Raw genomic sequence first — 12509 nt, 5'->3', positions numbered from 1 at the left:
AAGCCTTTGATTCCCTGACTTCAAGGCCAAGGTGCTACTGACAAAGAGAGGATCCTGACCTGACCAAACCTTGAGAACCGTCGCTAAATGATTGATCAATGTGGAAAGGAGCCTGGGCTGTCATGCAGTGGATGGAGACAGGGGCAGGGTGATGGAGGAGGTTCTCGGAGCCCCCACAGCAGAAGCAGAGCGTGACGGGAATCCCGTTGCTCAGCCCTCACCACACACCTGCATGTCAGCACGTTCCCCCAGCGGCCAAAGCAGAGGGGTTGTGCACTGAGGAAACAAATGACATGAGCGAGTACAATATTGTTGCTCCTCCTGAAAGAAAGGGTAAGGGCAAACCCGATGAGGCTACAAGAGGGAAAGCAGGATTAAAAGCTTCTCCTCTGTACAGAGGGTGGCAACTTCATCAGCCAGAAGGATTAGGGGCATTGCCATGGTTACCTTGTAGTGCTGGAGGCAGCAACTCAAGCTGTCCACATCAGGCGTTTGGTGGTGATCGCTGACGTCCAGCGCCTCCACAGTGTCTGAGACCCATCTCAGTAGCTCCTGGAGTTTGCCCTCAAGAGTCTCATGATGGGCCAGGATTTTAGCCTTAAACCAGAAATGCACCATTTAAAGTGGGAGCAGAGCGCTCCAGAGAAGGAGCGTTGGGATGCTCGCGGGGTGGCAGGCAGTGGTACAGTCTCCAGCTCTACCTTTTTGGTTTCTGCTGCCCCACGAAGGCTTTGCAGCCGGGACTCCAGGACATCACTTGTGGAGCTCAGAGACTTGTGGAGGTTCTTGGCATCCTTCTCCAAAGCCTTCAGTAATTGCTCAGGGACTTCTTCAGGGGGGTTGGCCACAATCCACTTCACGGCATCCAACTCCTGATTCACGGGGAAGCTCAGCTCCTGCAGCTCAGAGCCCAGGGCCTGAGGCAAGACAGCAGCGTTATGTCTGAGATAGAGTGACTTCATCTTCCCACTGCCAAAACTGAGGAGGTTTTACAGCCCAGCTCCCAACACTGCATCTGTCTCCTCAGAAGAGTCATCACCACCCTCCAGCCCTGCTCAGCTGCCAGCACTAGTCTCTCTCTCTCTCTCTCTCTCTCTCTCTCCAGGCTGTAAATCCATTTGACCCAGGCTCAGGTTATTGCCTAAGCGGGGAGGAGAGCATGAGCCTGAGGCTGGGAGGGACAGGGGTCACATTTAAATTCCTGTTAAACTTAAGACAAACCTCTCTGTTAGGGAGTGGGTGCCAGGGCTGTGCCTGAAGCTGGGGAGGGCAGAGACATGCTCTGCCCAGCCCAGCGCTGGCCTGATCTCACTCACCTCTGCCTGCTGCAGCCGCTCACGCAGAGCTGCCAAATCCTGCTCTGCTGGCTGCACCCGTTTGATTCTCATCTCGATATCTCGGAGCATGGAGAGATATGATATCAGCTTCTCATCGTGTTCTAGACACATCTTCTTGCTGAACATGATCTACAGAGTCAAACAGTAAAACAAAACCTCAGGTTTAGATGAAAAAGAAGCCAAAGGATTAGACATTATTCTCATTTCTCAGCGAAGAAATCTGCTTTTAACATTCCATTTCCGGGACTTTCCACTCGCGAGCTTATCTACAAGATTTACTACAGGAAAAACAAAAGACATGGCTCTTTTTCCAACATAAGCTTATAAATGGCAAGAGATCCCTGGTGCTGCAGTGAAAGCACCAAAAAAGTCATATGTATTAGTCATTTATCAGTAATGCTTGAGCGATGAGCAGCCACAGCTCAGCCCTGAGTGTTTGCAGTCCCACATCACTGGGGCTGCTGCCAAATCCCCCGCAGCTGATGCTGCAGCAGCAGAATCAAACGCCCACTCCCCATGTCCTGGCCTGGACCCCGGGCAGATTTAACATCAAACACACACGAACAGCTCATTAAAATTAAGTGCTGAATAGCAAAAAGCATTGCTTTACCTGGGCTGGTCTCGTGGACTCCCTCGAGGTCTCCAGCAGCTCCCCCTCCACTATGACGGGTAAGAGCACGCTCCGATCGCTGGGCGCCGGCTGCCGGGCCCTCTCCTGCGGTGCTTCTCCTTGGGATTTGGGGGGCACAGGGGCACCTCCTTGGCTTGTGCCAAACTCCACTGTTTGCTCCTGCTGTGTCTCTTCTCCAAGTTCAAGGATCGCAGAGGTCTCCCGCACTTCTCTGGGTTCCTCTTGGATAATTAATACACTCGGCAGTTCTCTGGCTGCAGGGGCTGTGCTGGACACATACCTCGTGGTTTCCACCTGGGTGTTTTCCTGGGTTGTCCTCTCCTCCAGGCTCAATGCCAAGGAAGCATGACCATTTCTGATCCCACCCTCCATCTTGCCCTGAGCTCCCCCACCTTCTGGGGCCACAGGGAACACCTGAGCCCCAGCCAGGTTCTCTTTATCTTTCTTGGAAATGGTTTTCTTGCCTTTTCCAGCCTGGCTGCTCCCCACGTTCCTCGCTGTGTCTCCTGCCAGTCTAGCAGTCACCTCAGTGGTGGTTCCATGGCTTGGTTCTGGTGCACTTGAGACAAAGATCTCCTCCTCCTCCTTCCTCCCAGGAATTTCTTGGGAAATTGGAAGAGGAAGGGACTGCTTTTCCGCAGAAGATTTCTCTGGCTGAGCGCTGTCTCCGGAGATGCCAGTCTGCTTTGCTTTCTTTTTCTTGCTCTTCTGTTTTTGGGTAGGTTTTACCTCAGTTTCACTTGTTTTTTCTTGATCAGTTGGACCTTCTACACCCAATCTTGGGGTTTCTCCTTCAATGTGCCTGACAGCTTTTTCACCTGCAAGCTCGGCCCCCGCAGGTTTCATAGTGACGCCAATCTCGAGGAGTTCTCCAGCCTCTGTAGGACCCACCTCTTCCTTCCCTTGACCCACAGGAACAGATTCTCGCAGGGCTGCAGGTATTCCCCCATCGAAGCTGACCACACACCCTGCTTGCTCAGAAGCCACCACTGCCCCTCCTTCACCCGCCGCGGCTCCCTCTGCACTTACAAACCTCCTCCTCCTCCTCTCCTTGCTGTCCTCCGCGCTGTGAAGAGCCTCCATGTCCAAGAACAACTGCTCTTCCTGCAGACCCAACCCCTCCACGTTCCCTGTCCCTTGATCTACTTCTCTCAGCTCCTTCCCCTGAGCTGCTCTCACTTGGGAGCTGCTTTTTGCAACCCCTTTTTCCATAGCCCTTACTGCCACCATCTCTTTGGAGAGAGACGCTGTACCTGACGCTGAGGGGTATCCTGGTACCAGTCCAGCCTCCTCCTGGGCCGGATGCGTTACGCTGTCCTCTGGAGTTTGTGGCATTGATTTCCCTTCCATCAGTATGACTGGGGACGTCTTAGAGGCCGCACCTCCAGCCATATCACTTCTCACAGCTTCAGACCTGGCTTCATGCTCAGCACCATCAGGCTCCCCGATAGCCCTGGCAGAGACGATGACATCTTCCTCTTTTGGAGCTATTTTTCCCATTTCTCCCTGGAAAAGGCAGGGCTTACCTCCTCTACAGACCTCAGAAATGTATTTGCCTTCAGATGTTTGTTCCTCCTGAAGACTGAGAGCTAATTTTTGGCTAAGCAGTTCTTTTTCAACAGCTTGCTTTAAAGTCAATCTTTTCCCACTGCTGGCATCAACAATTCCCCCAGTCCTCATCTGGTTGGTGGCGATGAGTTTGGCCATTCCCTCATCCAGCAGCCCCTGCTCCACCGCAGCCCTCAGGGACAACCTCTCGCTGACGGTGTTCTCCACAATGCCCCCGCCGTCCGCCTGAGCCTGCAGCAGCCGCAGGGTGGGCAGCGGGTCCACCTTCCCCTGCCTCACCGCCTCGGCGCATGTCAGCTTGTTGCCCGTCACCTCATCCCTGATGGCTCTGAAGGGATGGACCTCCAGGTACCTCTGGCCAGACTCAATATCGATTTTGCACTTCTTTATGAACTCTGAGTAAGGGACGACCATGCAGGTCTCGGGATCCACAATTCCTTCTCTCATTTCTGAAGACGACAGGGCTTTCTCCATAACCTGCTCAGGCAGCAAGCCCTCCCTCATAGCCTGACAGAGCGCCAGCCTCCGGCCAGAAGCAGGATCGAAAATGCTTCCGCTCCCAGCCTGGATTTCTTGCACTTCCCTCTGGAATTCTGGACTAACAAGCCCTAAGGACACCGCCTGTGGCAGGGGCAATTTCTCCTTTGTAACTGGATGGATGTAGTCCTGCAGGCACACACTTTCAGCTTTCTGGAGTTCATTACCCAAGTCTTCATCGATCAAACCGTGTTTCATTGCATCGTTTACCGAGAGCCTCATTCCAGACATGTGATGGATGATTCCTCCATCAGCAATCTGCTTGGTCAAGATCTGAACAGCTTTCTCCTTTTTCAGCAGCCCTTTTTCAACCGACTGAGCAACAGTTAAAGGCTGCCTGGTTTTAGGATCCACAATTCCTCCGGTCTCAGCCTGTAAGCTGATGAGCTTCTGCCTCGTTGCCTCACTCGTGCTTTTCCCTTTGGAAGCCTTCTCCAGCTTGACCAGCTCTTTCTGACTTGTTGGGTCTATGAGGCCCAGGTTTGAAGCCAAAGTGACTGACACTTTTTTGCCACGTTTCAAGTCAACGATCCCTCCAGTAACCACTTGCCTTTCCAAGATCCTCATTGCTGTTTCCTTGTCCAGAAGACCAACAGCAGCAGCATCCTTGACAGAGTAGACAAAGTTATTGCCTGGGTCAAGAACACCGCTTATCGCTTTGTCAGATGCCAAGACCTTCTGAAGAAGCTTCTCATCCATCAGACCTTCTTCGATGACATCCTCAGTGGTTAATGACTCGCATGTATGAGAGTCAAAGAAGCCACTGAACATCTTCATCTTCTCCATCAGTTTCACAGCTGTGTGGCTGGGCACCACCCCACAGGCTACCGCCTCATTCAGAAGAAGAGTCTTTCCTGTCTGCTCATCGGTTATGCCACCACTTTGGAGCTGAATTAAGAGCATTTCCAAAGTGTCCTCTGCATACTGCTGGGCATGGGCTGGCAGGAAGATTTCATCAACACTCTCATCACCAAATACTTCTTCTCTCTCTCTTTCCTCCACTTCCAACACACTTTCCATGTTTTCACTCCACCTCTCTGCTTGCTCTGCCTCTCCAGTTTCACGGAGCACGATCTCCTCTCCTCCCAGTGTGCCATTCTCAATTTTCTCCTTGTTTAGCAAATAAATCTCTCCAACATCTCCTGCCACTCGTTCAGGTTTGTCCACACCCTGAGACCTCTCTGCCATAGTCTCCAGTCTCTCTCTGCTTTCTGAAACATCCACCGAAACGCAAATCTCACTTTCCACAAAAGCCACCCCACGTTCCAATGCCCTCTTCTGATCTTCAATACGATCCACTCCATCTACTGTAGCAGGCTTGGACTCTTCCTCTGCCTCAGTCATCGTTTCCTCTGTTTCTATGAAGCTGCTACCAAGGTCACTGGTATGTCCTGGCATGGATAATTCCACCCAGTGCTTGTCCTTGTTTGAAGGAGCTGCTTGCTCTCTTCCAAATTCTGCAGCAGCCTTGCTCTTGATGGTAGCCTGTTTGGTACAAATCTGCTCTTGCTTGTCCTCAAGCAGGATATCTCCCGTCTCCTCCAACAGGAAGCTCTCAGGTCCCACTACCACCTCCCCATTCTCCAAAGCAGTTCTGGGTGGTAGGACCTTTTCGCTTTCTTCTTTTAAAGGAGCAAATTGAAACTCAAACTGCTGCAGAGTGAAACCATTGCAAGGCTCACTGTCAGGGGCTGCATGTGCCTTTGTCTCCCCAAAGCCCTCCTCGCCTTCCTGTGCACAGGATCCATTTTCTTGCGTTTGGATGAGGGCTTTAGTGAGATTGTTCAGCTCTCCATCCACTAAGAGCAACCTCTGGCCATCATGGATGTTGATGTAGCTGTGCGTCATCAAATGGAACATCAGTCTTTCATCGTCACTCCTTAGCAGAGGGTCTCTTTGCTCTTTGTGAGCTGCAGGACTCCTTCCAGGAGAGCCACGGCCACGCCTGCTCCTGCTCAGAGAGCCAGCAAGCTGCACGCTGGCCATGACATCAGGTAGGACTGTTGATTTCAGCTTCTTTGCCACGTCTCTCTCCAAGATGCCATGTTCAACTGCTTTCTTCCAGGACAACACCTCAGTGGTTTCTGGTATGAACACAGCCTTAATGAGTTGCCTCTTGCTGAGAATCTTGTAAACCAGCTCTGTAGACAGGATTCCTTGCTCTAAAGCATCTGCGACTGGGACAATTTCCCCTGTCTCTGGCCACAGAAGCCCCATGAAGGACCAGAGGGATTCCAGGACCACCAGTGCAATCCTCGGTGCTACCAACTCTTTCCTTACAGCTTCATCAATCGTCAGTCTCTCTCCTGTGATGGTATCGATGATGCCACCTGTCTGAAGCTGATGGATAAGAAGTGTGCATGCCAAATCCTGGTCAATTAAATTATGTCTCACAGCCTCATCCACCGTCAGCCTGTGCCCTGTCCTGGGGTCAACAATACCGCCAGCAAAGAGGTGGGCTTCCAGCAGCCTGACAGTTACCTGCCTGTCTATCAGGCCTTCCTGGACTGCGTGGAAGATATTGACCTTTCTGCCTGATTTCAAGCTCACCATCCCCCCTGCCAGCTGTGTCACTGGGAGCAGCCGCAGCCCGGTCTCGTGGTGGATGATGCAGCGCTGCATGAGCTCAAGCAGACTTATCTTCTCAGCCGTGTTTGGGTCAATCAAATCCTTGCTGCCCTCTAGGTGAGACAGGAGTCTGGAATAAAGCTGGGGGGTGAGGAGCCTTTCCTGCACTGCTGTCTCCATGCCGATTCTGCCCTGATGGACTTTGAAGCCCCCAGTGACAAGCTCAGCTTCAAGGATCTTCAGCCCAATGCTCTCGCTGATCCTCCCCTCTTCTATTGCAGCAACGACAGGTAGGAGCTGCCTCCCTTCACGTCTGATTTCTTCCACACAGTGGAGAGCATCCTTCAATTCCTGCAGCACCTGGAACGTCCTGAGATCGATGATGTTTCTTGCCAGACCTTTCTCCAAGGAAAGTTCCTCATTGGTCTCTGGAACAACTAAGTCAGATGTGATGACCTGGGCCTCCAGGAGGACGAGGCCAGTGTCCTGATCTATAAGACCTCTCTGCATGGCACCAAAGACAGGGAATATTTCTACTGTGCCAAGATCGATCACTCCTGCCACTGCTTCACTGCCCTAGAAAATAAAGAGAAGGAAAAGAATGAAATCAAAATTGAGCATTTCCAGCCCTCAGGATTGTAGGAGGTCCAGGGAGGTCTCACTTTCCGAAAAAAAACCCCAAAAAGTTAGAAACCCCTCAACAGGCCAGAAAGTAGTCCCAGGGTGCCTGAAATGCAACTCCAAAGGCATCATAGCACGCAGACTGGTGCATTTGCTAGCTTGCATATTGCCAGCAAGTTTAATGCTCATCTGGTCCACCACCCAGGGCAGCACTGAAAGCTTCCACCATCACCAACAGCAACGCAGCAAAGCGGCAAGCAGCAAAACCCAGGAGTGCTCCTAATACTCCATGGAGAAACAGGAAGAAGGATAACCAGCACACCAAAGCCGTTGAACAACTCCACACAAATCCCCCTGTGTATTCAGAGGAGAAAAACCTCCCAAAATGTCCTTCTCCAGGGCACCTCAGAACCTCTCCCAGCACAGTTTCCACCCTGACTCCTGCCATGCTTAAATCCTGCACCTCCTCAGGCAGATCTCCAGTGCCAGGACAGCCGAGGGACGCCGCAGAGCCTGTGCCATGGAGCAGCTCCCCAGCCACGCAGACCGGCCATGCGTTAGGGCAGGAGCGCTGCATGCGGGGCAGCACCCCAAGCACGACCACCAGTGCCCCCTCTGCCCCCCCCAGCACCTCGAGGGAGCCGTGCTCTGCAGACAGGGCAAGGGGAGCTGGAGGTTCCAGCATGGACACATCGCCAGACTGGGAACAGACCATCTACACTGGTGTTTTGGGGCGGGGAGGGTCTCTTCTTGTGGTATCCCCAAAGGCAGGGCAATAATTTAGACAACGAAGAGTTGTGGCTCTCTGGGCATTTGGGCTTCTCCCAGTCCCACAGGCTGGGTATGAGGCTGGCCCAAGCACTGAAAGATTTCTGTGGGGATAGGGAGGAGGAATCTGGATTGTGGAGTGATTCCTTTTGCATCCCCCAAGAGCCCTAGGATTTTTTTGTTGGTGAGTCCACCAGCAATGGTGCTGGGGTGGTTGTGCTGGCGGCACAGCTCAGTTACGGCACAGCAGAGGACACAGCCTCCACCAGCCCGCTTTGTATTCCCCCCCTTGCCGAGACGGGGGCAACCTGCTGGAAAAGCCTAAGCTCTCCACCACCATTGCCAGGCTCAGGCATGCATGTTGGGAGATGAACAAGCCATGGAAGGACAGAGAAGAGGAAGGGGGGAAAGAGAAAGGTGAAAAAGGAGATGGGGGGGGGGAAGTGGGGTAAAAGGCTTTTACTTACCCGAGTCGCAGGGTGCGCCTTGAGCAGTTAAAGACAGAGCCTTATGGAGCAGTTCAGCCGTATCACACACAGTGTAAAGCTTGGTGTTAGCGTCCAGCATGCGACTGGTTTGTTTGCAAAAAGAACCCCCCACACGGGTCGTCCTCTGTCACTTTGCGTGTTTGGGTTGTTTATATCCCGGAGGGTTAGTTAAACTTGTAAGCAAGGATGTCAGTTAATCTTAAAAACAGTTGACATGAAACACAAACTGTACAGGGACACATCATGCTCAATTTAGCGTGTTCTGCTCTGCATTTTTATCTTTTGTAACTTCTCTCTGACAGTCGAATGTTTCCAGCAAGCAAATGTTAAGAGTTCCCCATGCTCCCTCTACAGTGAAGCAAATGCACCGCACAAGAGTCGCACGGACCATCTCAGAGCAGGGATGGGTGGCAAGGCCCCGCTGCCATCAATTGTTTGGTTTCCTGAGCTTTGTTGAGACCGTGAGTGAAAACTGTTCCAGCCTGAGCCCCGCAGTGAGTTCACGCTGTACAAAGACAGCGTGGCAAACCTTGGAGAAGGCTTTTGCTCTCAAGTCATTTTCCTGCCCTGGAGGGAGGAAAAGGAAAAAGCCTCCTTTCCACACGCCAGCTGCTCTCAGCGGCTCTCTTGGCAGCAGCAGGAGCAGCAGCAAAGACAGGATGGCTCAGCAGCAGCCAAAGAGCCGGTTTGCTCACTGCGAGCTTTCTGCTGTGGCACAAGGGCTAAAGGGCCTTGGGACAGAAAGCACTGACGGCATAGAGACATCTAAAATGTGCCAGAAAGCCCAATTTGTAAAGAAGCACTCTATGTTTAGGTGAAAGCTGGGCAGGCAGATTTCAAACAAGCAGCCCTGTTGCCCTCTCCCCGTGAGCAGCTCGAACAGGGATTCACTCACGGACCCAGCAGCCAAACCCTGCGGTACATGTCCAGATCGGAGCAGGCCGTTGCTTCAGAGTACAGGGAGACAGCAAGCAAACACACAAATATATCCATCGACACATGTATATACACTGATAGAACACGTACACGGGTGTCTCTGAGTCACCGCAGACAGCTTGCGCCAGGAACAGGCAATAAGGATGCACTTTCAGCCCTCCCTGCCCAGCGAAACAAGGGTGGAGACTGGTGGGAGCGCTGGTGGATGCAAACAGGGAGTGGGTCCAGCTATGGGTCCAGGAAGGTCTCCCAGGCCAGCTGAGGGCCTGGACAGAGCTGTCACCTTCCACTGGGAAAAGCACCTTCATCCAGACACAGCCGAGACAAACCTCCAGCAGCCCCAGAGATATGAGACCAGGGGGCAAACACCCTTCTGCAGAAACCCACCTTCTCATGTCACCTGCGTGCAAGTGCCAGTCAAGGGACACAGACTGGCCAAGGGGACCACTTCAGGAACAGAGGCCCATCTTCATCCTTGCCTGCCCTCTGAACAAGTCAATCCTTGTGCACAGGGCAGAGCTCTTATTAAACCATTGCAAAGGACAACTCTCCCATTGACCAGGAGGGCAGCAGGTCAACAGCTCCTACTTGGCCCTCAGGGACCACCCCAGCCTGGAGGGCAACCACATTCAAGAAAGTAAGTCGATGGGTTGTGAGTAGCTAGTGGCCACAAGCTAAAGCTTTTTGACACCTTGAGAAGTGCCCTGTGTCTGTGCAGCCACAGGACTAAGCAGGGACCAGTACCTTGTGCTCTGTCTCCTGAGCCAGCTGGCTCTGGAGCTGCTGGAGCTGCTCTGTGGAGTCACTGCAAAGCGCCTGGTAGGTCTCCTTCAGAGCACCAATCTGAGCAGAAATCTGCTCTTTCTCCGGATGGGAAAGCCTGCAAAAGAAAGAGAAAATCTCTCAGAGAAACAGCACAAATCAGCTCACAGCTCTGCAGAATGAACATGTTCTTCTGGTGAAGGAAAAGAGTAAACCCACCACGAGTCCCCCTGCCCACTGCCCTTCTCCTTGCCCAGCCCAGTGAGAAACAGCAAGGGTAACAGTGCTCCTCAAAGCACTGCAACAACCAAATCCCCACGTATAAGGAGTTGGATTGCTACTAAAGGGAATTGATATTGCCCCAACAGGAGAAACGGGTCACATATTTCATAGTTCTTCCTGCAGATGAGAAAAGAGATAACTTTCACATGCAGCTCATCACTATTTTCAAGGGGAGTGGGGCGCTGGTCCCCAGGGATGCCAGCCCACCAGCCCTGGCTCTCGAGTGACTCATCTCCTCCCACCTGTCACCTCCCAGGACCACACTCACTTGTGGCTGTGCTTTGCCAGAAAGATCTGTGAAGTTTTGATGGCCTCGGAGACCTGCTCCTTCTTCGCAGTCAGCTCCTCATTCAGGGCCTACGTAAAAAAAAAAAAATGAAGAAAGAGGTTCAATCCAGCTGTGGAAAAAGAGCAGAAGCCAAACAAACTGCCTGATGGCTGCCCTTGCTTTACCTGCTGCTCCGAGATGCATTTCTCAATGTCACCCAGCCTTCTGCTCCCGGCAGCAGCCACCCTGCCTTGCACACTCTGCTTCAAGCCCACTGCCCAGGTCAGGAGCTCCTTCACCTTGTCGACGTGCTCCTGCTTCTCCTCCTCCACTACTTTCTGCAAACAAAGGAGGAAGACAATCATGGTAAAGGGGTCTCCGATTTCTAACAGTGGAAATGCCCGAGACACAACCTGAACATGGAGCACAAGCCTTGAGGACATCAGTAAATGAACAGAGCTCAGCTCTATACAACCCTTACCTCCTCCTCCTCCAGCCGCCGGAGAGCGTCGCTGATGTACTTCACGTGCTGCGTCGTTAACGTTACCAGAGCTGTATAGCGAGTCCGCAAATCCATGAACTGTGAAGGAAGAGAGGGAGAAACAGGGTGCATCAGCCAGGACCAGTGGATTTGGAGTGATGTACTCTACACTACATGACACAGATGCACCATCTCTTGCTTGGGACCTCGCATACCCAGTATGGCATCAATGAAAGGCAGCAAGTCTGTTGGGGAGGGTTTGGCCACACACGGCATGCTGCACAACACTGGAGCGCAGGGGGGACGCTCGTCACAGACACTGGGGCAAATGCTCAACTCTTACAAAGAGCTACTGGGATCTTTAATATCCACATGGAGCAGGCAGGACCTTGGGTCCCTAAAGGTCTCATCCCAAAGACCCACACACAGTGACGCTGCGTGGCGCTCCGGTTATTTACCTCACAAGGCGGAAGGGCTGAGCCGACCCCGCTGGATTTGACCCAGGGGTTCCCAGGATTTCATACCTGGTGCTTAGAGCACTAAGCCATCCTCTCTGGCTATTGGAAAAAACAGTGAGGGTGGAGACTTTATGTACATAAGAGAGTTCAGCAGAAAGGAGCTCATTCAGAGAGGCTGCTCGGCAGTTTGCTCAGCATCGAAGAACCCCCCGCACAATCTCTCCCTTGCAAGGGCAGGTGGGCATCCGCGCTCCTACCTCCTGTGTGATGGCATCTGAGGAGGAGAGCATGCGCCGGCGTTTCATGGGAGACTTCTGCTGTGACTCGACAAACGCCCTGTACGTCATGAGCTGCAGCTCGTAGTCCTGCAAACACGACCATGGGTGGAAAGACACGGAGCATGAGAGATGCAGGCTGTGCTGGGGCCACGTCTGCCCCGCCAGCCTTACCCGAGAGTGGGAGGGGACCCTGTACCTTGACAGCAGCTGAGTATTGCTGGGAGAATTTCTGACACTGGTCCAGCTTGGCTTGATTCTTCTCAATTTCCGCAGCCAAAGCCTTCAACAAAATTCAAAGCAAAAATAGCTGTCAGGATGGCTGTGCAGGTGAAGCACGCCAAATTTCGGTAACCATCCCTTGCTTTTTGGGCAAAGTCTTTATAATCTTCAATTCTTTATGCAAGGCCTCATCTCCAGCTCATGCCAAGCAGAGCTTCTCCACTTCCCAGACACCCAGCTCAGGCCTGCAGCCTTTTCCCCCTCACCATGTTTCATATTTTCAAGCCCACAGATGGAAAGATTTTA

At 52.5% G+C, this 12509-nt stretch overlaps 1 protein-coding gene across 28 annotated transcripts in view; it reads right to left on the bottom strand.

Moving 5' to 3' along the window:
- Nucleotides 1–12509, bottom strand: part of MACF1 (microtubule actin crosslinking factor 1) — a 140145-nt gene that overhangs the window by 67638 nt on the left and 59998 nt on the right. For 24 of the 28 annotated variants that reach the window (XM_054086206.1, XM_054086218.1, XM_054086217.1 and 21 more), the window contains 10 exons: nt 12181–12264; nt 11964–12071; nt 11249–11347; nt 10953–11105; nt 10768–10856; nt 10200–10335; nt 1948–7218; nt 1317–1466; nt 702–917; nt 448–597 (listed from right to left, as the gene is read on the bottom strand). In XM_054086206.1, the coding sequence (XP_053942181.1) occupies nt 448–597; nt 702–917; nt 1317–1466; nt 1948–7218; nt 10200–10335; nt 10768–10856; nt 10953–11105; nt 11249–11347; nt 11964–12071; nt 12181–12264 (6456 nt within the window). The remainder of the gene's footprint in view (nt 1–447; nt 598–701; nt 918–1316; nt 1467–1947; nt 7219–10199; nt 10336–10767; nt 10857–10952; nt 11106–11248; nt 11348–11963; nt 12072–12180; nt 12265–12509) is intronic. The other 4 variants (XM_054086212.1, XM_054086213.1, XM_054086214.1 and 1 more) reach the window with 1 other exon arrangement.

This window comes from Cuculus canorus, chromosome 22, assembly GCF_017976375.1.
Source record: "Cuculus canorus isolate bCucCan1 chromosome 22, bCucCan1.pri, whole genome shotgun sequence".
In the NCBI taxonomy this organism is placed as follows: domain Eukaryota; kingdom Metazoa; phylum Chordata; class Aves; order Cuculiformes; family Cuculidae; genus Cuculus; species Cuculus canorus.
The sequence above is the reverse complement of the archived record's forward strand: the minus strand, read 5'-3'. Positions and strand labels throughout refer to the sequence as shown.